The 24,234-nt window shown below is 39.2% G+C and overlaps 1 protein-coding gene and 1 pseudogene across 1 annotated transcript; both read right to left on the minus strand.

Moving 5' to 3' along the window:
* Positions 1–7,986: 7,986 nt before the first annotated feature.
* Positions 7,987–8,391, minus strand: LOC138895905 (uncharacterized). Its single transcript, XM_070180660.1, has one exon. It carries the CDS (start codon positions 8,389–8,391, stop codon positions 7,987–7,989), a length of 405 nt encoding a protein of 134 aa, XP_070036761.1.
* Positions 8,392–23,671: 15,280 nt separating this feature from the next.
* On the minus strand, positions 23,672–23,770 carry LOC117275347 (small nucleolar RNA R71; annotated as a pseudogene).
* Between the last annotated feature and the right edge of the window lie 464 nt (positions 23,771–24,234).

The raw sequence follows: 24,234 nt of genomic DNA on the forward strand, positions 1-24,234 counted from the left end.
GAAAAATGCATCTCTATGCCTACATGTCAGATATATACATCAAGTCAATAACATCTGCTAACCATTTAGCATGAGGAACGTACATCTCTATGCCTACATGTCACAAATACATGTCAAGTCAGTAACATCTGTTTACTATAGCATGAGAAAATACATCTCTATGCCTACATGTCAAATATACAAGTCAAGTCAATAACGTTATAGTGAGATCATCAAGTACACTCACTCTTAGCACACTCAAGATGTATGGCACAAATGCCCCTCACCATCACACACACAATCACTCAGTATTGTACGGGTGCCTGGCATAATTGCCCCTCACCAAAGCACATATATATCACTGTGCTTGCGCTCACTGAAATATCAGATTCCGGAGGGGCGGATCCTGGCCCCAAGCGCTAATCAATGACACATAGCCTAATCGTGGGGCCTGGTGCACGCATCGCCTTTAATCAGTACTACTTAGCCCAATGTAGGGCCTAGCTATGCATCACCTCAATATCAATATAACTGTTGCAGCGTGTAATCAAATCCAAATATCAATCCGTTGCGGCATGCTACCCGATCTAAAATAACTCACAACACGACTCTATGGCCCACATTCATCAATATGCTCAAGTCTCAATGGCTCACATCTCACAGAAATATAATCTAATTATACAACACGTAGTATCACAATGTGTCACAAATCCAGCTCAAACTCGTATCACGTACAAGGACACCAATAACAAGTGAGACATCATATCAAAAGTGCATTGAGACAGAGATATAACATGTAGATATAACTATCATGACGGAAGAGTATGACTAAGACTAAGGCAAATAGCTCAACATGGTGACATAGCCCTATCATTTGTCAAACAATAAAGTAGATAGCCGAGACATGATTTCTAGTATGAATAATAACTCACGTAGTCATACAAATGGAGAAAACATGATATCAAAGAAGTATTATAGCTAAACAAGGCATATAATAGCATAAGAACTACCTGGATCATGAATATCCCGGTGCACGCACACACGCCCGTCACTTAGCACGTGCGTCACCCCCAACACATCTCAAATATCATAGTTCTCGGGGATAATTACCCTCAATACCAAGATTAGATATGTTACTTACCTCGAGCATGTCAAAACAATACTTTAGAGATGCCATCCCGCGCGAATCGACCTCTGCACGGCTCGAAACTAGCCAAAAGCAACTCAAACACATCAAATAGTGCCATAGGAAACAAATCCAAACGATAAAGATTGAATCTTTAATCAAATACTCAAAGTCAACCAAAAAGTCAACCCTGGCCCGCACCCCAGAACCTGACAAAACTTACAAATTTTGACAAACCATTCGAATATGAGTCAAATCATTCGAATATGAGTCCAACCATACTAATTTTATCCAATTCCAACTCTGAATCGATGTTAACAAACCATTTATTCACTTTAGAAAGGTTTTGACAAAAACCCCCAATTTCTCTTTTAGATTTATTAACCAAATGCTGAAATCAAACATGGAAACATGTAAGATAATTAAAACCGAGTCAAAAATACTTACCCCAATCCAAATCGTGAAAATCCCCTCCAAGATCGCCCAAATCCGAGCTCTACAACTCAAAATGTGATAAAATAACCAAAACTTTTGAAATAGGGTACTTATAAGCAATGCCAAGTTATATGCATCGTGATCGCGTCAAAGACTTATGATCACGTAGAAGAACAATAGCACTGCCCAAAATACACTTTGCATTTGTGACACAGCCCACGCGGACGCGATGACCACATGTATAGAACTACGCAAACGCGCCCAAACCCACACGAAGGCGAAGACAAATCCCCAGCTCCCACGCTGAGACGCGATCGCGAACTTGCTCCTGCGAATGCGATGGTCAAACCCCTTAAGCTCCGCGAACGTGATCTTCTATTCGGAACACATAGAGGAACAACACCCAACTCCAACTTTACTGATAACAATACGATAGGGGTCCAAGAATTACTAAAGAAAATTAAGAAACATGCGGAAGCTAAAAGAAAATAAAAAAACAAAAAAATAATGAAAAATTAAAGATAGATTGAATTCAAGAAAGAGTTTCTTGAATTCAAGAAATCTTTTCTTGAAGTTGAATCCTAACAATAACAATTAGCTAACAAAGAACTAATCGCCTTTGGTAGAGAATTAAAAACAAGAGATAGATTGTGAAACCCGACCCTTTAGAATAACAAGAACAACAATAAGCCTAAACTTATCACCTTTAATCGCATTTGGTAGAGAATTAAGAACAAGAGATAGATTGTGAAATCCGACCCTTTAGAATAACAAGAACAACAATAAGCCTAAACTTATCACCTTTCTTGAATACCTAGAAGTGATCTAAGATTTAGAAAGAGTTTAATCTTACCACCTTAAGTTGAGTCTTGAAGGTTGAAGAATAAATCCAAGAGTAGCCACACACAAGAGTGCAAGAAAAATCTCACAATTGTTATTGATAATAGTCTATAATAATCTAAAAATCTAAAAGCAAAGAAGACACCCCTTTATATAGAGAGGGGGTCACGAAATTCCTACCTAAAAACAAGGAAATAAAGTCCTAAACTACTTTGGACAACAAGTCCAAATACCTTAGGAAAAGGAAAAATACTAGGAAACAAAAACCAAGTCAATCTCGGAAAGTAACTCCAACAATCTTAGGAAAAGGAAAACATAACCTTAATTACCTACGAAAGCAATAAATCTAGTACCAAAATATATAGAAATAAATTAAAACCAATCTTGGATAGAATCTTGAAAATCCCAAACCAATCATGGATAAGATCTTGGAAATCTTGAAGGCAACTTGCAGGCAACTTGGCACCAACTTGTACCCAACTTCTATCACGCCTATTGAATCTTTCTTGGGCAGCAAGTAAATCCTTTTTATGTTATAAAAACGTGGCTTCATGTAGGACTTATTGGGCTACAAGTTTGGACATATTTTTAGATACCAAATAGGTCCAATAGTGGCCTGATTTGGACCTTCTTCAGAGGATGTCTCTTGAGATCTAATCTACCTTTTCTTGGACATGAATTTGGACTATAAAATAATTATAATACCTAGACAACTCAAATCCTTTATCCTTGAGCTCTCCATCCCAATTAACAACTTCTTTATTTGCACTTGAAGTATAATGACCTTGTTTTGCAACTCTTTAGCTTGACATCTCGTTAAAGGCCCTCTCTGAGATTCCTAGGATGCTATCATTCCCCTCTTATTGAAGAAAATTCGTCCTCGAATTTCGACCTTGCAAGAAAAAGAAGTCACGCACTAGTAAATGGCATCCACTAATCTGAAAAAATGGTAGGAATAAAACAAGATAGTGACCATGTGTGCACTTAACCCAATTAAGCCTAATAGGTGTAAATACTCCTTTATAAAGCATATGGATATCATCATCCCAATAAAATTTATGCCTACTTAGAGTTGTCCAATAAAAACCTCTCTTAGATGCACTATGTAATGAAATTTGCAATGCGATCTTGTCAATAAGGTAGTCCAAACATGTGCATGCCAAAGAAATTACAAAATATTGGTCATGCATCCATTTAACACAAGTATCTCTGCCACATGTATCATATAAGACACGGTTATGATATAACCAAGTATCAATTATAAATCCCATGGATTCTTCTACATGTAAGTTATTCAAAGAAGCACATAAATTCTCAGAAAGGTCAGAAGAACCCATAAATTCCAAAATACAAATTTCAATACATTCAAGCTCATGATTATAACTTTCCCCAATAATATTCGCAACATCAATGGATTCTACATAATTGCTCAAACTGTCACAGAAATAGTCATAAATAGGTTCATGAAAGAGTATTTGATCACTAACATCACAATAATCATGCATATCCTCTTTAATAGTAGAAAACACTTTTACAGGCCCACAATCAACATGCCTAGAGGAATGACTTCCCATCAAACAACAAAACTTACATTGTAGCAATTTATCACATGAAAACTCATTAGACACTTGAATAAGAGAAGAAAGAACATTTAACTCATTAGCAAGCCTCTTCTCATAAATTTCATGCCTCTTTCCACCAAGTTGGAATGCATAATCATCTATGTCATACTCAATTTCAAAAGGAAGCAAATTACTCTTGCACTTTAACTTAGATATTACAGTTAATGACTTGATATGCATCAAAATATCATCATCCACAAAAATTATAAAGTCACCAACATAAGAAATAAGAATATAGTTCATTACCTCCAATAATACCTTAGGTGTTCTAGGAAGGCCAAGAATGTGAATGAACCAATTATACATATCATACTTGCACTTATTTACTAATGGAGCAACATCACCTTGTATTCTTTTATGCAATGATTCCAGCTTAGCAATGGCTTTAGGAAATTCCATGTCATAAACCTGTAAATAAGAATTAAAATAGTCAAAAGGTTCAATAACAAAGAATTTAACCAAGCTTTTATCTTCCACCATCCAACAAGAATTAATTTCGCCTAATTCATGTTGGAATCCAATTGGATCCTTTACAACCATTTCTCGCGCCTCACCTCTCCTTTCAAAAGGTTTTTCAACACGTGGCTGCACAAAATCACAAGAACAAAAACAAGAATGAGTTAATGGGTTAGGAAGTAAAGAAATTTTATTCTTGCTTACAATCTCTTTAGCTTTTATCACAAAACTAACTTTTCCTTCACCCTTAGCCTCTTTTCTCTCACTAAAGATTTTTTCTTCTTCTTTACTCAAACCCTCTTGTTTTTCTCTCTCTACCTCAAAGACTTTTCTTATCTCATTGCCTTCTCTCTTTTCTTTTCCCTCAAGCTCACTCTTTTTCTCAATTGATATCCCATTCTCTTCACTCAATACAACTTCTCCTTTTTTTCTCTCTTGGGATGCCAACATGCACTCCCTTACTCCTCTCATTCTTTTCTCTCTCATATTTTTTCATATTCTCTTTAACAGTCTTTTCATCTTCATAAATTTGTGAGGGAGTCAAAGGTCCAAGAATAAGTTTCTTCCCGTTAACCTCAAAAGAGTATTTATTTTTTTCCATGTTATATGAAGCTCTTCTATAGGTATATCATAGCTTTCCCAACAAGATATGATAATTATTCATGGGAATCACATCACACCAGATCGCATCCTCATACCTTCCAATAGAGAATAGTAATAACACTCTTTTATCTACCTTTACTCCTCTCAACATGTAGGTTCAATATGCTCAACACAAGGCAAGTTCAAATTTTCAACCATATAAGTGCTAATTAAGTTATAGCCAAACTCTTTGTCAATTCTAAGGGCACAAATCGCAGACATCACTTTAGCTCTTGTTTGAAAAATAATTTTACCATTGTCTTCCTTCCATTCAGTATACTGTAAGTTTGACTTTTCAAGTTGTTGAGTCATAGCTCGCCTCCTTTCACTATAACTACCTGTTTGAAACATCTTGAACAAAGATTAGAAGAATTATGTATCTCTCAAATTTTGGCTTTTTCCTCTAATGTTCTCGCCTCTCTTGCCTTTTTCCACTCAAAGAAACTCATGGTCGTTAAACTTTAGATTTATTAATAAACCTTACTAGTCACAACCCTTAGTGATAAGAATGTGGAGTTAGAAAAAGAAAAGAAAAGTGAAGGACCAAACCTTAGAAGAATAGGAACTGGTTATGTAGAAAAAATAAGGAAAGAATTTAGGAAACCCAAAACCCACAAGAATAAGGAAAGAAGTTACCTTAATCTTCAAGAACTAGGATCCCCTCTTCTTGTTTCCTTTCTTGACTTGGAAACCAAATAACACTTGAATTCTACAAATAATAATGAGCCATAATGCTTTTCTTTTGGCTGATTTTCATTTTTTTGGGTCCTTTTTTGCTCAAGAACCTCCCAAGATTATCAAGATTGAAATCTTGATTAGCCTTTTTTTTATTTTTTTATTTTTTTGCCCAATAAACTCCCAAGATTTATCAAGATTGAAATCTTGATTAGCCTATGCTCTGATACCACTTAATAACAACACGATAGGGGTCCAAGAATTACTAAAGAAAATCAAGAAACGTGCGGAAGCTAAAAGAAAATAAAGAAACTAAAAAATAACGGAAAATTAAAGATAGATTGAATTCAAGAAAGAGTTTCTTGAATTCAAGAAGTCTATTCTTAAAGTTGAATCCTAACAACAACAATTAGCTAACAAAGAACTAATCGCCTTTGGTGGAGAATTAAAAACAAGAGATAGATTGTGAAACCCGACCCTTTAGAATAACAAGAACAACAATAAGCCTAAACTTATCACCTTTAATCGCCTTTGGTAGAGAATTAAGAACAAGAGATAGATTGTGAAACCCGACCCTTTAGAATAACAAGAACAACAATAAGCCTAAACTTATCACCTTTCTTGAATACCTAGAAGTGATCTAAGATTTAGAAAGAGTTTAATCTTACCACCTTAAGTTGAGTCTTGAAGGTTCAAGAATAAATCCAAGAGTAGCCACACACAAGAGTGCAAGAAAAATCTCACAATATTTATTGATAATAGTCTATAATAATCTAAAAATCTAAAAGCAAAGAAGACACCCCTTTATATAGAGAGGGGGTCACGAAATTCCTACCTAAAAACAAGGAAATAAAGTCCTAAACTACTTTGGACAACAAGTCCAAATACCTTAGGAAAAGGAAAAATACTAGGAAACAAAAACCAAGTCAATCTTGGAAAGTAACTCCAACAATATTAGGAAAAGGAAAACATAACCTTAATTACCTAGGAAAGCAATAAATCTAGTACCAAAATATATGGAAATAAGTTAAAACCAATCTTGGATAGAATCTTGAAAGTCCCAAACCAATCATGGATAAGATCTTGGAAATCTTGAAGGCAACTTGCAAGCAACTTGGCACCAACTTGTACCCAACTTCTATCACGCCTATTGAATCTTTCTTGGGCAGCAAGTAAGTCCTTTTTATGTTATTGAAACGTGGCTTCATGTAGGACTTATTGGGCTGCAAGTTTGGACATATTTTTAGATACCAAATAGGTCCAATAGTGGCCTGATTTGGGCCTTCTTCAGAGGATGTCTCTTGGGATCTAATTTACCTTTTCTTGGACATGAATTTGGACCATAAAATAATTATAATACCTAGACAACTCAAATCCTTTATCCCTGAGTTCTCCATCCCAATTAACAACTTCTTTATTTGCACTTGAAGTATAATGACCTTGTTTTGCAACTCTTTAGCTTGACATCTTTTTAAAGGCCCTCTTTGAGATTCCAAAGCTTCATTCTTGTCCTTGAATAGATTTGAGCTTCCTAGGATGCTATCATTTATATACCGCAATCGCGAAGAACACCTGAAGCATTAACACAACAACAACAACAATGACCCAGTAGAATCCCACAAGTGGGGTCTGGGGAGGGTAGTGTATACGCAGACCTTACCTCTACTCCGGAGGAGTAGAGAGGCTGTTTTCGATAGACCCTCGACTCATGATAATGGTAAAGGACAGTGGAGCAGTATCATCAAAGGAAGTCAGAAAGAAAACACCAGCAACGTGATAACTAGAAAGCAGAAAGAAAAGCAATAACAATAAGCAATAACAATGGAAGAGTACTACAGACACACTGGAAGTAAAAAGGACACAAATAGAGCCACTAGCATCCTAAGACAAAACACTATCAAACTAGCCTCCTACAATATAACTTGCAACCCTAATGAAGTAATATGGATCCAACAGGAGCTACTAGCAGCCTAAGACACAACACTATCAGACTAGCTTTTTTACCTCCTAACCTACAACCTTAATGCTCGACCTCCACAACTTCCTATCAAGGGCTATGTCCTCAAAAATCTGAAGCCGCACCATGTCCTTCCTGATCACCTCTCTCCAATACTTCTTAGGCTGATCTCTACCTTTACTCATACCCGTCAAGGCCAGTCATTCACACCTCCTTACCGGGGCATCCATGCTTCTCCTCCACACGTGCCCGAATCATCTAAGCCTAACTTCCCGTATCTTGTCTTCCATGGAAGCCACACCCACCTTCACCTGGATATTTTCATTCCTAATCCTATCCAGCCTAGTGTGTCCACACATCCATCTCAATATCCTCATTTCTGCCTTTTTCATCTTTTGGATATGATAATTCTTGACTGGCCAATACTCTGCACCATACAATATGGCCGGTCTAACCATCACTCTATAGAACTTACCTTTAAGTTTCAGAGGCACCTTCCTGTCACAAAAGACGCTAGATGCTAGCCTCCATTTCATCCACCCCACCCCTATACGGTGCGTGATATTCTCATCAATCTCCCCATCCTCTTGAATAACCGACCCCAGATACTTGAAGCTCCTTTTCTTGGGGATGAGTTGAGAGGAAACCCTCACGTCCATATATGCTTCTCCTAATACGCCGTTGAACTTTCACTCCACGTATTCTGTCTTAGTCCTGCTCAACTTGAAACTTTTAGACTCGAGGGTCTGTCTCTAAACCTCCAACCTCTCATTAACACCGCCTCACATCTCATCGATCAGAACTATTTCATCAGCGAATAACATACACCATGGAACCTCCCCTTGAATATGGTGTGTCAGTGCGTCCATCGCCAAAGCAAATAAGAACGGGCTGAGCATGGATCCTTGGTGTAATCCCATAACAATCGGAAAATGCTCCGAGTTGCCCCTCACAGTCCTAACACGAGTCTTAGATCCATCATACATATCCTTAGTCACCCTAATATAAGCTACCGAAACACTAGGCATCTCCACAGAACTTCCCTAGGGACCTTGTTATATGCTTTTTCTAGTTCAATAAACACCATGTGCAAATCTTTCTTCCTGTCCCTGTACAGTTCAAACAACCTCCTAATAAGATGGATAACTTCCATAGCAGAACAACCAGGCATGAACCCAAACTGGTTATCAGATATAGACACCGGCCTCCTCACCCTCACTTCCACTACCCTCTCCCAAACCTTCATGGTATGACTTAGTAACTTGATACCCCTATAGTTGTTACAATTCTAGATATCACCTTTATTATTGTAGAGCGGTATCATCGTACTCCACCTCCATTCTTCAGGCATATTCTTCGTCCTAAAAATAATGTTAAACAACCCGGCCAACCACTCCAATCCTGCTCTACCCACAAATCTCCAAAATTCTATCGGGATTTCGTCTAGCCCGTCGATCTGCCCCTGCTCATCTTACACATCGCCCCCAAAACCTCCTCGACCTTAATGCGCCTACAGTAGCTAAAATCTCGGTGACTCTCGGAGTACTCCAATTCACCTAGCACAATGTCCCTATCCCCTTCGTCATTCATCAGTTTATGAAAGTAAGTCTGTCATCTCCGTTTAATCTGAGCGTCTTCCATCAATATTCTACCTTCCTCATCCATGATGCACCTCACTTGGTCTAGATCACGAGCCATTCTCTCTCTCACCTTGGCCAGCCTGAATAACTTCTTGTCCCTGCCTTTGTCCCCTAGTTCTTCATACATGCAGCCAAATGTTGCAGTGTTAGCCCCTGTGACTGCTAACTTCGCCACTTTTCTAGCTTCCTTATATCGTTCTCTATTCATCCTCCTCTCCTCCTCGTCTGTACTCTCCACTAACCTCCGGTACGCCGCTTTCTTTACTTCCACCTTTCCAGCAATCACACACCCGAGGAATGAGAATATTCCTCCAGTTACTACCCTGCCTGACTCTACTACAACTGATCAGACTGCACCTGTCCCTACACCTACTGAGGGTGCAACGGTCCCTCCAACTGATATACCAGTTCCACCTCCAGTTCCAGCTTCCGATTCTGGTGTTTCTGATGTTGATCTTAGGGGAGCCATATAGTTGTTGGCTCAGATAGTGGCATCCCAGGCCCAGAGATCAAATGTTGCACCTACTTCTTCCAGTCAACCAGGGGATTCTACTAGTTCCAGGGTGAACAGGTTTCTCAAGTTGGATCCTCCAGTGTTCATGGGTACTAACCCAGAGGAGGATCCCCAGGACTTCATTGATGAGATGCACAAGACTCTCCGAGTTATGTGTGCTACTGAGATAGAGGCAGTGGAATTGGCCTCTTACCGCCTGAAAGATGTGGCATATTCTTGGTTCGAACTATGGGAGGAGTCCCGTGAAGAAGGGAGCCCTCCAGTGAGGTGGGGTGAGTTTGTCGATGCCTTCAATGATCAATTCTTGCCTGCCGAGACTAAGGCAGCTGTAACACCCCAAAAAATTTTGAAGTACTAAAGTGTAAAGCCCGGTAAAGTTTGCAAAGAAAATAATGTTTCATGGTGCCGGACTAGGCTTACGTGTTTAAGGATTGTAGAAAAATCTCGTCGCAGCTCGGACCTTTTGGGTTGAACAATGCACCAGAAAGTAAAGGAAAAGTTTTGGCGGAAAAGTGCATTTCTGCGGTCCATTATGCGACCACAGAACCACTCTGCGGACCGCATAATGGCCGCAGAGTGAGGCAGTTAATTAGGTCAGTTGGAAGCAACTATGCGGTCGACTATGCGACCGCATAACTGTTATGCGGTGCATTATGCGACCGCATAACAGTTATGCAGACCGCATAGTGACCACATACACAGACAATTCTTTTGGCTATTTTGTAACCAATTATGAGACCGATATGCGGTCCGCATATTGGTTATGCGATCGCATACCTTGTTCCGGAGCTCCATTTTTGGATTTTTAAAACCCGACCCTATTTCGTTAAATACACTCTTTGGGCCATTTTTGAGACATAATCTGATATTCTAGAGTGAGAGAGAGTGCCCTAGAGTGAGAAGGTGTTTTTCAATTCTTGCTCAAGTTTTGGAAGATTAAGAAGGGAAGCTCTCTAGATCTTCATCCTAGAGGTAAGATTCTACACCCTAAACCCTTATTTCAAAATTTTCTGAAAATTGGTAATTAGCAAGATAATTTTTGGGCATGAGAGTTGTTTATTTTACATGCATGTGTTATCAAAGGGTGTATGAAGATTGTTGAGCTAAAAATGATAAAGATTGGGTTGTGGGATGATGGAATTCTCCATAAAAGGACCTTGGAACCTTAATGCACACTTAGTGTTTGATAAAACGCTCAAATGAGCTCGGACCATGATCATCTTCCTAATTTTGATTCAATTTGTTATATTTCTACAATAGATTGAAGTTGCTAAGAATTCCGGAACATTTAGAGTGTAAGGAAGCTCAAGTGAGGTATGTTGGCTAAACTCTTCTCTTAGAATTGAATCCCACGATATTCATGTAAATTATGTAAGTCCCGAGTAATTCATTATGAGGCTGGCCATTCTGAGTAAGATTGGGTTGAAAGATATATATTCAACAAGCATCCTAAATGCTTTATTCATGTTATGTTACCAATTGAGGATGTGATAAAATACGGGCTGTGCATTTATAATGTTTCAAATTTAAGTCAAGTTCAAATGAAGGCTATTATGCCAAATTTTATGAAATATCTCTATGTGCCTTAGACTCTAAATTGCTCACATGTGTACTACACACCTTGATTTGAGTTGTATTTGTTGTTGATGATAATAATGATATTTGAAATTGATAAGGTGAGCATGAAATACTAAATATGGACAACGTGCCAAGAATGATCTTATAATTATGGCCATTAGTGCCAATGAAATGAAAAGATGTGAAAGTAATGAAATGCGATGATTGATATAAAAAGCTTGATGTATCAAATAAGACAGCCTAGCCAATCGGGTCGTGATCGGACACCATGCCGAACACATGGTGGTGATTGTGCTGGAAATTATGATTGTGGTCGATGTCCCTAATAGATAGCCTAGCCGATCGGGTCTTGATCAGACTCCGTTGTTAACGACGATGGTATTGATGTTAAGAGAAATGGTTGTTGATGTCTCTACTGAGATAGCCTAGCCGATCAGGTCATGATCGGACTCCGTGCTAAGAGTGCGGTGGTACTGGTTTTGTGAATAATGGTATTGTGAATAGTGGTATTGGTATGGTGAATAATGGTACTGGTATTGTGGACAATGGTATATCGATACTAAAAATCTCCCAATATGAGATATGGAAATTAATTTGAACACTGTCTTGATCTTAAATTGAGGTTTGATGTTAATTAAGGCTTTCATTGATATTATGATAATTTTATTTGTATTATTTGTCATTCTATTGATAGGGTGTTTAGTTATACATACTAGTGCTATTCGACAGTACTAACGTCCCTTTTGCCGGGGCGTTGCATCTTTCAATGGATGCAGGTGGTTCCACAGCAGGAGATATTGGTCAGTGATAGCAATGCACCTTCTTCCCAGCTGACTTGGTGAGCCCCACTTCATTCCGGGGTAATGAATCTTTTGTATTTTGTGTATTCTGTTTGAGGTATAGCCGGGGCCTTGTTGCCGGCATTATTATTGTACTCTTCTTTATCTATAGAGGCTCTGTAGACATAGTGTGGGTTATTTATTGGTGCTGGGGAAAGACAAACTATATTATGTTGTGGTCGTATTACTAGTCCATTTGAGACTTTAAAAAAATGATGAAACTATTGGAATTGAATTGGTATTGTAGACATGAACACATTTTCATCTAATTAATGATAATATGTATTATCTCTATTCATGGATGAGTTTGGATAGAATGAAATCTAATAGACTTGATCGGTCGGGTTTACTTGGTTGAGCGTCGGTCGCGTTCCTCGGTTTTGGGGTGTGACAGCAGCCCGTGCTGCTGAGTTTGAGAACTTGAGGCAAGGTAGCCCGAGTGTGTGGGATTACCATATGAGATTCGCGTACCTATCTAAGTATGCTATTTACATGTTGCCCACTATGGAGGCTAGAGTGCACTGATTTGTACAGGGCCTTAGTCCCTTAATAATTAATGAGGCTGTTACAACTTCCTTTTGTTCTGATATGAACTATGGAAAGATGGTGGCATTCGCTCAAGCCACAGAGACCCGCAAATTAAGGAACAGAATGGAGCGAGAGGGTAGTAATAAGGCCCGGTATGCGGGCAACTTTGGTGGTTCTTCTGGTGGTGGAAAATCAATATTTATGGGAGGGTTGTTAGGGCCATCCCAGTCCTTTGCTCAGTCTTCGGCTAGTGCACCGCCATCAGGACCCAGTCAGCAGCAGCAGTGGAGCCGTTTCAGGCCCAATCAGGGCAGTAGGGGCTCATATCAGCAGGGTCGTCATGGTAGTAGATTCCAACAGCAGAGGAGGCCCCTATGCCCTCATTGTGGAAAGATGCACATCGGAATATGCTACATGGACTTACCAATATGCTACGGATGCGGATTGAGGGGTCACATTCAGAGGGATTGTCGTTCGTCCCGCTAGGGTGCGGGCAGGGGCATGGCACAACTAGCCAGTTCTGCAACTATTACATCCGCAACACCTCCTCCAGCTCGAGGCACTCCAACAACCGCAGGGCGTGGTGCAACTAGGGGTGGAGCACAGAGTTTGGGAGGATCCGGCCGTTTCTATGCCATGAGGGGTCGCCAGAATTCAGAGGCTTCCCCAGATGTTGTCACAGGTATATTGACTGTCCAATTTCATGATGTATATGCTCTTATTGATCCCGGTTCCACTTTGTCATATGTCACATCTTATGTTGCTATGGAATTTGGGATAGAACCAGAACAGCTTTATGAGCCATTCTCTATATCTACTCTGGTTGGTGAGTCTATTTGAGCCGCACGGGTTTATAGGGATTGTGTTATCACGTTGCGTGGTCGGGACACCGTGGACGATCTTATTGAATTAAGAATGGTCGATGTTGATGTGATAATGGGGATGGATTGGCTTTATTCATGTTTTTCCAAGCTTGATTGCCGAACCAGAACTGTTAGGTTCGAATTTCCAAACGAGCGAGTTATTGAGTGTAAGGGTGATGATGTAGTTCGGAAGGGTAGGTTTATTTCCTACTTTAAGGCCACGAAAATGATCAGTAAAGGATGTATTTACCATTTGGTCCAGGTTACAGACACCGATGCTGAGGCACCTATACTTGAGTCCGTATCTGTTGTGAATGAATTTCCGGGAGTCTTTCCGGATGAACTCCCTCGGATCCCACCAGACAGGGAGATTGATTTTGGAATTGATGTGATGCCAGACACGCATCCTATATTTATTCCACCCTATAGAATGACACCGATAGAATTGAAGGAGCTAAAGGAACAATTGATCGATATGTTAGAAAAGGGTTTTATCCGGCCAAGTGTGTCGACTTGGGGCGCACCGGTCCTTTTTGTAAGAAAGAAAGATGGGTCGCTGAGAATGTGTATTGACTATTGGCAGCTTAATAAAGTCATAATCAAGAATAAGTACCCACTGCCAAGGATAGATGACTTGTTTGATCAATTTCAAGGTGTCAGGTACTTCTCCAAGATTGATTTAAGATCCGGGTATCACCAATTGAAGATCAGGGAGCGGAATATTCCAAAAACAGCTTTTAGGGCCCGGTATGGGCATTTTGAGTTTCTAGTGATGTCTTTTGGGCTAACAAATGCTCCAGCAGCCTTCATGGATCTTATGAATCGAGTTTTTAAGCCATTCCTCGACTTTTTTTATGATAGTGTTTATTGACGATATTCTTGTATATTCACGAAGTCGAGAAGACCATGCTGATCATCTTAGTGTAGTTCTGCAAACCCTACATCAGCACTAGTTATATGCAATGTTTTCAAAGTGTGAATTTTGGCTTGAATCGGTCACATTCTTGGGTCATGTAGTATCTAATGAGGGGATTAAGGTTGATCCTTAGAAAATTTCAGCTGTCAAAAATTGGCCAAGGCCTACAACTCCAACAGAGATTCGCAGTTTCTTAGGCTTAGCTGGATATTATAGAAAGTTTGTGGAGGGGTTTTCTACTCTTGCCTCTCCATTGACTAAATTGACATAGAAGGCGATTAAGTTCCAATGGTCAGATGCTTGTGAAAAGAGTTTTCAGGAGTGAAAGCAAGATTGACTACGGCACCGGTGTTGACTCTACCAGAGGGTATAGATGGATTTGTGGTATATTGTGATGCTTCAAGAATCGGGCTTGGGTGTGTATTAATGCAACATGGGAAGGTGATATCTTATGTTTCTAGGCAACTAAAGAATCATGAAAAGAACTATCCAACACATGATTTAGAACTTGCGGTAGTGGTATTTGCATTAAAAATTTGGCGTCATTATTTATATGGGGTCCATGTTGATATATTTACGGACCATAAGAGCTTTCAATATATTTTCAAGCAGAAGGAATTGAATCTGAGGCAGAGAAGATGGCTTGAGTTATTCAAGGACTACGACATTGATATTCTATATCATCCGGGAAAGGCCAGTGTTGTGGCAGATACTCTTAGCCGGAAATCCATGGGTAGTTTGTCTTACTTGGAGGCATATCAAAGGCCATTGGCCAAGGAAGTTCACCGATTGGCTAGTTTGGGAGTTCATCTTGCGGACTCTAGTGAAGGAGGGGTAATTGTGCAAAATAGGGCTGAATCATCGCTTGTTGTGGAAGTCAAAGAGAAGCAATACAACGATCCATTGTCGGTGCAATTGAAAGAGGGGATTCATAAACATAAGACTATGGCCTTTTCTCTTGAAATGGATGATGGTACACTAAGGAACCAAGGGCGACTATGTGTTCCAAACGTTGATGGTCTCCGTGAAAGAATTATGACTGAAGCTTACACTTCTAGGTATTCCGTGTACCCAAGTTCTACAAAAATGTATCATGATCTTAAGGAAGTCTATTGGTGGAATGATATGAAGAGGAATGTGGCGGACTTTGTGGCAAGATGTCCGAATTGTCAGCAAGTGAAGGCCGAACACTTAAGGCCCGGTGGGTTGGCACAAAACATAGATTTTCCAATGTAGAAGTGGGAAATGATTAATATGGACTTTGTGGTAAGATTACCTCGTACTCCTCGTAAGTTTGACTCTATTTGGGTGATTGTGGATCGACTCACGAAATCAGCACAATTCTTGCAAATTAAGGCTACCGATACAGCGGAAAAATATGCTCAGTTGTATATCAAAGAAATAGTCAGGTTGCATGGCACCCCAGTTTCCATCATTTCTGATCGGGGAGCACTATTCATTGGGTACTCAGGTGAATCTTAGTACAACCTTTCACCCGCAGACTGACGGGAAAGCAGAGCGGACTATTCAAACGCTTGAGGATATGTTGCGCGCTTGTGTTCTAGACTTCAAAGGTAGATGGGATGATCATTTACCACTCATAGAATTTGCATACAACAATAGCTATCATGCTAGCATTCAGATGGCACCATTCGAGGCTTTATATGGTAGGAGATGTAGATCTACCATTGGGTGGTTCTAAATTGGGGAAGCAGAGTTGATAGGGCTAGACCTCGTACATCAGACTATGAAAAAAGTTAAAATCAGTAAGGAGCAATTGAATACTGCTTAGAGTCATCAGAAATCCTATTCGGATGTTCGTCGTTAGGATTTGGAGTTCAAAGAAGATGATTGGGTATTCTTGAATATTTTTCCCCGTGAAAGGGGTAATGCGATTTGGTAAGAAAGGAAAATTGAGTCCGAGGTATGTCGGACCATACAAAATCATTCAGACGATCGGTGAGGTGGCGTACAAGGTTGAGCTACCACCTGAGATGTCATTAGTACACCCGGTATTTCATGTGTCTATGTTAAAGAAAGTAGTTGGAGATATGACACTCATTGTTTCGGTTGAGACTATTGAGGTAAATGAGAAATTGACTTACGAACAGATTCCAGTTTCTATTATTGATCGGCAAGTCCGAAAATTAAGAAATAAAGAAATTTCCTCTGTGAAAGTGTTATGGCGAAACCAACAGGTTGAAGAGGCTACTTGGGAGGCCGAGGAAGAAATGAAGAAAAAGTATCCTTATTTGTTTGAATAACCATGTATTTATAAAGTTGTGATTTATGAAAATTCTAAGAGTTGCTTTCTATGAATTATGTATCATTTGTACAATTGGTGTTAAGGGTGTTCCTTTCTAGTAAAATATTGCTTGTGAGGCCGCAGTTGGTATTGTTTTGTGTTATGCTACATCGTTAGATTATGTATATGTTGTTAGGATGTGTTTTTGGAGCTCTCTAGCAGGTGGATAGGCCTAGTTACAAGGGAAACTCTGGCGAACTTTTTGGAAATTTAGGGAGTTAGTCAAATTTGGGGCTGCTGGTGTGTGGTATGAAAAACTGAGTTGCATAAGATGCTAATGACAGATTTTGACCCTCATCCGAGGGCGAATGATCCTGAGTGGGGGAGAATGTAAGGCCCCGTAAAATTTTTGCAAAAGAAAATAATGTTTCGTGGTGCCGAATTGGTTTTACGTGTCGCGGCTCGGACTTTTTGGGTTGAACAATGCACCGAAAAGTAAAGAAAAATTTTTGGTAGAAAAACACGTTTCTGCAGTCCATTATGCGACCGCAGAATCACTCTGCGGGCCGCATAATGGCCGCAGAAGTGAGACAAGAGAGGGTCAGTCCAGAAGCAATTATGCGGTTGACTATGCAACCGCAGAAAAGTTATACTGTTATACCCCATATTTTCGTACGTGAAAGTACGCCATAAGTAAATTGATGGAAGTTCGGAAATGAGATGTTACATCCCGCATTTTCGTGTGTCAAAGTTTGGTCGTAAGTTAATCGACGTAAGCTCGGGAATGAGATTATTTTGAGGCCATACGTATTATGCTATTTCAAACAAGTGATAAGTAAATTCGTGAAGGTGAGAGGGTAAGAAAATTAAAAAAAATAAATTTCGTCGAAGTTTGACATTTTGGGATAAAATACGGCTCGAGCTAAAATACCCGGTATGTATGGACTAGTGTCATATAAGGTACCACATGGCCATGATAGTAAGGTGTATAAAGTGTGTTAAAAGTGAGCAGTATTTTATTTAATTTGAGATAATTTTTAATTATATGAAAAATTGATTAATTATTGGATTAGTGGGGGATTAATAATTTATTATGAAATGGGAGAATTATTGGATAAGGCTTGATGACAAACGTGGCAGCCCACTAATGCCCATATAATGACTCATTGGTCTTCATGAGTTGGTGGCATGATAGGAGAAGTTTTGTATAAAATAATTCCCAATATATAAAGCTCCTCTAAATTATATTATGGAGATATTTATTACAAAAGAAACAAATGGATTTATAAGGCTTATGGCAACGTGAATTCTCTCCAGCAAACTTATATAAAAGAATGTCCAAGTCAAGCAACAAGAAGCCACAAAATTCATACAGGATTAGATGATAGCAACGTAAATCGCTTCAAGAATTTAGTACGAAGTTATACTGTGTAATAGCAATGGGATTTGCATGTTCTAATGGAGCACGGTATAATCTTTCTCAAGAATATCACACGGATTTTTCCCTACTTCGATCCGCCATTACGTGTTGTGCAATCAACGCATATTAGAGGAATTGTCAAGAGAATCGGCTTAGGTATGTTAAGGCTATCCCTTCTTTCTTTTTGGCATGATCCAAATAATACAAATGAAACGAGCAAAATACGCAACTTTCATAAATGACTCTATTCATAGAAATATTAGGGGTTTCTATATTCTTTATTCCCCATGTGAATTATTATTATATCTTCCGTTCATGGGTCTCAGAAAAATACGTATTTGATAAAGTTTATCCGAAAGGCAAATTGATGTTTATGACATTTCGAGAAATCTTATTAATGTATTTCTTATGCATTTCATGCATTTATACATGTACATTGACCCATGACCGGATGGCATTATATACGCGTATATTATATGTATATGGGATATGGAAAAAGGTTACGACGTTATATTCGCACCACTACCTGATCAGCTGGTATACGTTGACGATTTGCCCACAGTGGCCGAGATGATATGATGGGTGCCCTCAGAGGTTTGATAATGTTATGAACACATATACCTAAGCATGGTATGATATTTCTACGCATATGCATGACATTGTAAATATTAATGATTCACAGAGTTATTCAGACATACATGTCGAGTCTTTTACTCCATGTTTTTCTCATGTCTATTGTTTACTAATTTTCATCCCTTACATACTCGGTACATTATTTGTACTGGCGTCTCTTTTGCCTGGGAAGCTGCGTTTCATGCCCGCAAGTTCCGATAGACAGGTCGAGAGTCCTCCAAGTAGGCTATCAGCTCAGCGAAAGATGTTTATGCTCTTCATTTGCTCCAGAGTTGCTATTGGTCAGTATGATTAGGACATGTGTTTATTGGTATGGCTGGGCTCTGTCCCGACCTTTATGACATTTATGTATCCTTAGAGGCTTGTAGACATGTGTCGTGTACGTGAAAGATTGTACGGCCTTGTCGGCCTATGTTCAGTGTAATTTTGGTCTTATAGGCCCTATGTCACATGTATAAGTTTTTATATCAGATTGGGTCATCTTCTATTGAGTATTTCCTTATGTTTATTCTGGTTAACCCATGACGGCCCGTTTGGCCCATTTGCCAATGACAGTACGATAAGAATGATATGTAACGTTGGTACTCGGTTGAGTAAGGTGCCGAGTGCCCGTCGCAGCCCATCGGATTGGGTCATGACAAAAGTGGTATCATAGCAGTTCTGTCCTAGGGAGTCTACAAGCCGTGTCTATAAACTGTTCGTTCATACGACATCCGGATAAAGAGATTTGAATGTCGGAAGAAGGGTCGGTCAATCACACATGTGGTTGACTTTTCAACCTTACAATACATAGAATACTTAGTCTTCTTTTTCCTAATTTTACAGCAAATTCACAGACAAGCAAAGCTTCCATAGCCCTCCAAGAAGTTCCTTAGGGTTTTGGAGCAAGTCCATCCTCCGCAACTCAAAATCGATAAGCGAACACATCAACGCGATCCTTACGGCATAGGTAAGACTTTGCCATCCTCCTTTCTCCTTATAACTCAAGTTTTGGAAAGAGCTTCGACTTGTAACCTCTGTATTTTAGCTATACAAGCATTATAAAGGGTGTGGATCAAAGGGAGAATGGTTTGGAAGCAAGAACATAAGAGGTATGTAGAGTTTTCGTTTTGTTTTCGACATGATTTGGTTGAGCTATGTTCTAGCCTTTCTTCTTGATCTTTTATGAGTTGTTCAAGGGAAATTTTAGCATGTATTGTATCCTTTTATAGTATTCAATTCCATATGTGAAGTATAGAAGAAACTAGTTTAGGTTGGAACTTCAAAACACAACAAAAACAAAAAGTGTGAATCGCCCATCCGGACTTCCGTTTGTTCTGTTACATGGATGTTTTATGTATACCTAACCCTCATATGATCCTAATTGCTTCATTTAAGATTATATAAGCTTAATTATCATGTGTTCATGCTTATATTATTCCTAAATCATATTTAGACTTTCATGTCACAATTTAGTCATTATGAGCCGACATTACGTTCATAATTTCGTTTTGTCGATCGTTTGACACTATTGTGGATAACTGGATCTCCTTTAGTTTATGTTATCATTTTGTCCGGGTATCCATTCCCGTTTATAGTGTGGTGCTTGCTGTTTTTGTTGGATCATCCAGTTTTAGGGGAAACTCTACCGAAATATTTGGAAATTCGAAGAGTTGGACAAATTTTGAGTTCCTTGGTTCTAAATTGATTCTAGAAGGATCCTAACGTCAACGAGTCCTATTGATTATATGCTGGGGGGTAGATAGCCCATAACACCAGCAGGGCCTATTAATTATATATTTACCTGCTGGGGGGATATAGCCATAACGCCAGATAGGAACCAGTACATATAGTAGTTCAGTTTCAGCTTAAACTTCAGTTCAGTTCCAGATCAGTTGCTAGTTCAGATTCTTGTTTAGCTTCCAGCTTATATTCAGATTTCCAGCTTACAGTCATACTTTAGTATGCTTTACATATGCATTGCACCCTACATACTTTGTACTTATCGTACTCTCATCCCTTATGGGGTTCTGTGTTTCTTGTGTGCAGGTATAGATAGATCAGCCCTTGAGCCACATTAGTAGGTCATCCACCAGCTGTTGGAGTCACTCTGCTTACTCTCGGAATTACTTATCTTTTGGTATGTGTCCAGTCACCTAGTTTGGGTATGACGGGGCCCTGTCCTGTCCAGTACTTGTTCAGTTCAGCACTCCTAGAGGCCTGTAGATATGCACCTATGTAGTTAGTATGTTTTTATATGTCATCTTGTGTTAGCGTTGTCGGCTTTTCAGATTGTACAATTCTTATAAGATATGCTTATGCTTATTGAGTTTATCAATTTATATTCATGCTTAGTAGATTATCAACAGGATTAGTGATGATTGGCACTTAGGGTCGTGACAAATATAGTATCAGAGCAATTTAGTCCTAGGGTGTCTACATGCTGTGTCTAGTAGAGTCTTGTTCAAGAGTATGTTGCATGCCATACTTATTAACAGAAGGTTACATGGCATTATAGGATGTTTGTCTTTCTTACTTCTCTAGATCGTACGATAGAGCTATGTTATAAGAATTCAGCCTTCTAACGAAACATTTTATATGTAACGATGCCACCGAAGAGACTCACAGTTGCCCAGAAGGGCAAAGCCATTGTTGGTCAGGGTACTAGTAGAGTACCCCCTGAGTTAGATGAGCATGAGGAGTCCAGACATGAGGTTCCATCCGGAGCTTCAAAGACTCTGTCTCTTTTGGGAGAGGTTAGGGGTGCTCTAGCTACTGCACCTTTGACTTCTCATCAGGACGATATGAGGGAGGTCGTTAGATCGTTGACTAGCATTACAGCTACTCAAGCCAGACGGCAACATATAGGTCCTCCGAGTGATGATACGGGGATCGAGGACCAAGTCTGGACATCAAAACGCAAGAAAAATTTGTACTATGAGAAAACCCCACTGTCGCGGCGCGTGGGGTGCCGCGCTGCCCATTTTCCTGTTGTCTATCAGAAATCAACTCTCTGGGTTTCCCCAATAATGCCCTGCATGGCGTGTCATCCTGTGCATTTTTTACAGTGTAAATATCCTATTTCGGTTAGGAAAATGTAATTTCGTTGGGGGCTGACCCTACTTGGTATAAATACATGGAAAAACGTTATTTTCTGGAATTTTGACACACTTTAGACCTAAGGAAGCTAAGGAGGAGTTGGAGGAGCAAAAGCACAAGGATTTCATCATTCCTTCCTCACTTAAGACCCGAGTTTGGATCATTTTATGTTTTCCTTGACTTTAACCATATTTGTGATGAATTGCTCCATATCTATGGAGTAGTTCCCTTTAGGGTTTGATGGATTTGATGTATTAATATTTGTTTGTAGATTATAAATCTAGTTTTATATATTGAATCATTTTGGATGATTTAATTGTTTCATCTATACTCACTTGTTCATGTAATTGAGAAAGGCATAACTTGTGATATCTTCGCATTACATTGTTTGGTTGAGTTTATTAATTCTTCTTAGGAATCGAAAAAGGCTAGTTGAATCATTGATTAAACCTAGTTAGGAGGATAATCGAGAGAGGTTCTCCTAAAGACCAATCCACTACGCATTCTTTCATATCTTCACGTGCTTAAATTTGTTCATCTTGTGAGTTTAAGACTTAATCGAGAGAGGAGTTTTTGTTGAACGTTTGAACTGATAATTGAGTGAATTCGAGAGACTCACTTAAATATTAGAAGTGAATTATCTAGAGTTAGATCCCAAACAATTATCTTGCACCTATCCTATCAAAACCCTATCTTCTCCCATTGATAACCTTCTTTGCTTATTCCTTGTTTCGATAATCATTAGTCAATAGCTTTAGATTCTTAGTTAATTTTAGTTATTAATCATATAAATTTCAATTGTTGATTCTCCTGGATGGCAGTCAATCTAGAAACTACGAAAATATTATTTTACTCCAATCCTTGTGGATATGATATTATACTATACCATCTTTGACTAGCGAGCATAATTTAAGTGGTGTTCCGAGCTCGTCAAATTTTGGCGACGTTGCCGGGGATTGGCAATCAATAGTGTTTGAAATAGTTTGTAGTGTTAATTAAGGAATTTTTCTTTTTCTTTTATTTTATTTTTCCCTTTTTACAGTTGGTGTTCTTTGACTGTGCGTAGGTTACAGGTTCAGAGTGGTGCATGACTAGAACTTCTGCGAAGGAAGTGCTACCATATGAGCCAGAAATTGAAAAACAATTGCGACAGCTGAAGAAGGAAAGAAATCTCCCTGAGACAACAGAAAAGGTTGGGCAATCTTCAACCAAAGAACTTATGGCTGGAAATGGTGAAGATGATGTGGATTTAGCTGCGAGAGAAGCAGCCCAAAGAAGAGAGGGGTCATAGACTTAATCAACATCAACCCTTTCTTGGGAGACCACTTGGCGATTATGCTAGACCTGTCTACAATCAAGGTTTATCAAGTGTTAGAATACATCCAATTGCAGCAAACAATTTCGAATTAAAGCAAGAGTTGATCCAAAATCTTAAGAATTGTTGTGTCTTCAGAGGGAAGCCAAACAAAGATCCAAACACACATCTAATGGACTTCGAGGAGATTATGAACACCTTTCAATACAATGGGGTGTCACAAGATGTTGTGTACTTAAGGGCATTCCCTTTTTCTCTCAAAGATGATGCAGAGCAGTGGCTTCGAAGCTTGCCCACAAGATCAATTGGAACTTGGCAGGAGATGACCAGAAAATTCCTTGATAAATATTTCTCCTCAGCTAAAACGGGCAAGTTTAGAAGAGAAATCTATAACTTCTGCCAGAAAGAGAATGAAACTATTTTTGAAGCATGGGAGAGGTTTAAGGAGATTGTTAGAAAGTGTTAACATAGTGGAATTGAACTCTGGATGCAACTCCAGGACTTTTGGGATGGATTGACACCGGCCTCACGTAGAACATTGAGCAATGCAGCTGGAGGACCCTTGATGAAGAAGACTCCAAAGGAGATAGTTACAATTCTTGATGAGTTATCTGAAGATGCTAATCAGTGGCCATCTGAGAATGCTGAAAGAAGAAGATCAACTAGTGTTCACCAAGTTGATGCTACTATATCTGTGCAGGTACAACTTGATGCTATGGCTAAAGAAATAAGAAAGCTGACCTTAGCTATGACACAAAGTGACCCTCACGCAGCTTGTGATATATGTGGAAGAGGACATCTTACTCATGAGTGTCAAGCCTCAACTGAGGAAGTAAATGCTGTGGGAAACTACAATTTCAATGCAATGGGTCAGAGGCACCCTGTTGTTTCATGGAGTTCACCTGGAGGTACTGCGAATGCTTGGCAACAAAA

The sequence above is a fragment of the Nicotiana tomentosiformis genome, chromosome 7, assembly GCF_000390325.3.
Source record: "Nicotiana tomentosiformis chromosome 7, ASM39032v3, whole genome shotgun sequence".
Classification (NCBI taxonomy): Eukaryota; Viridiplantae; Streptophyta; class Magnoliopsida; order Solanales; family Solanaceae; genus Nicotiana; species Nicotiana tomentosiformis.

What these genes read in the sequence shown, in the direction of transcription:
- LOC138895905 (XM_070180660.1), bottom strand. Translation starts at nt 8,391, where the DNA reads ATGGACGTGAGGGTTTCCTCTCAACTCATCCCCAAGAAAAGGAGCTTC.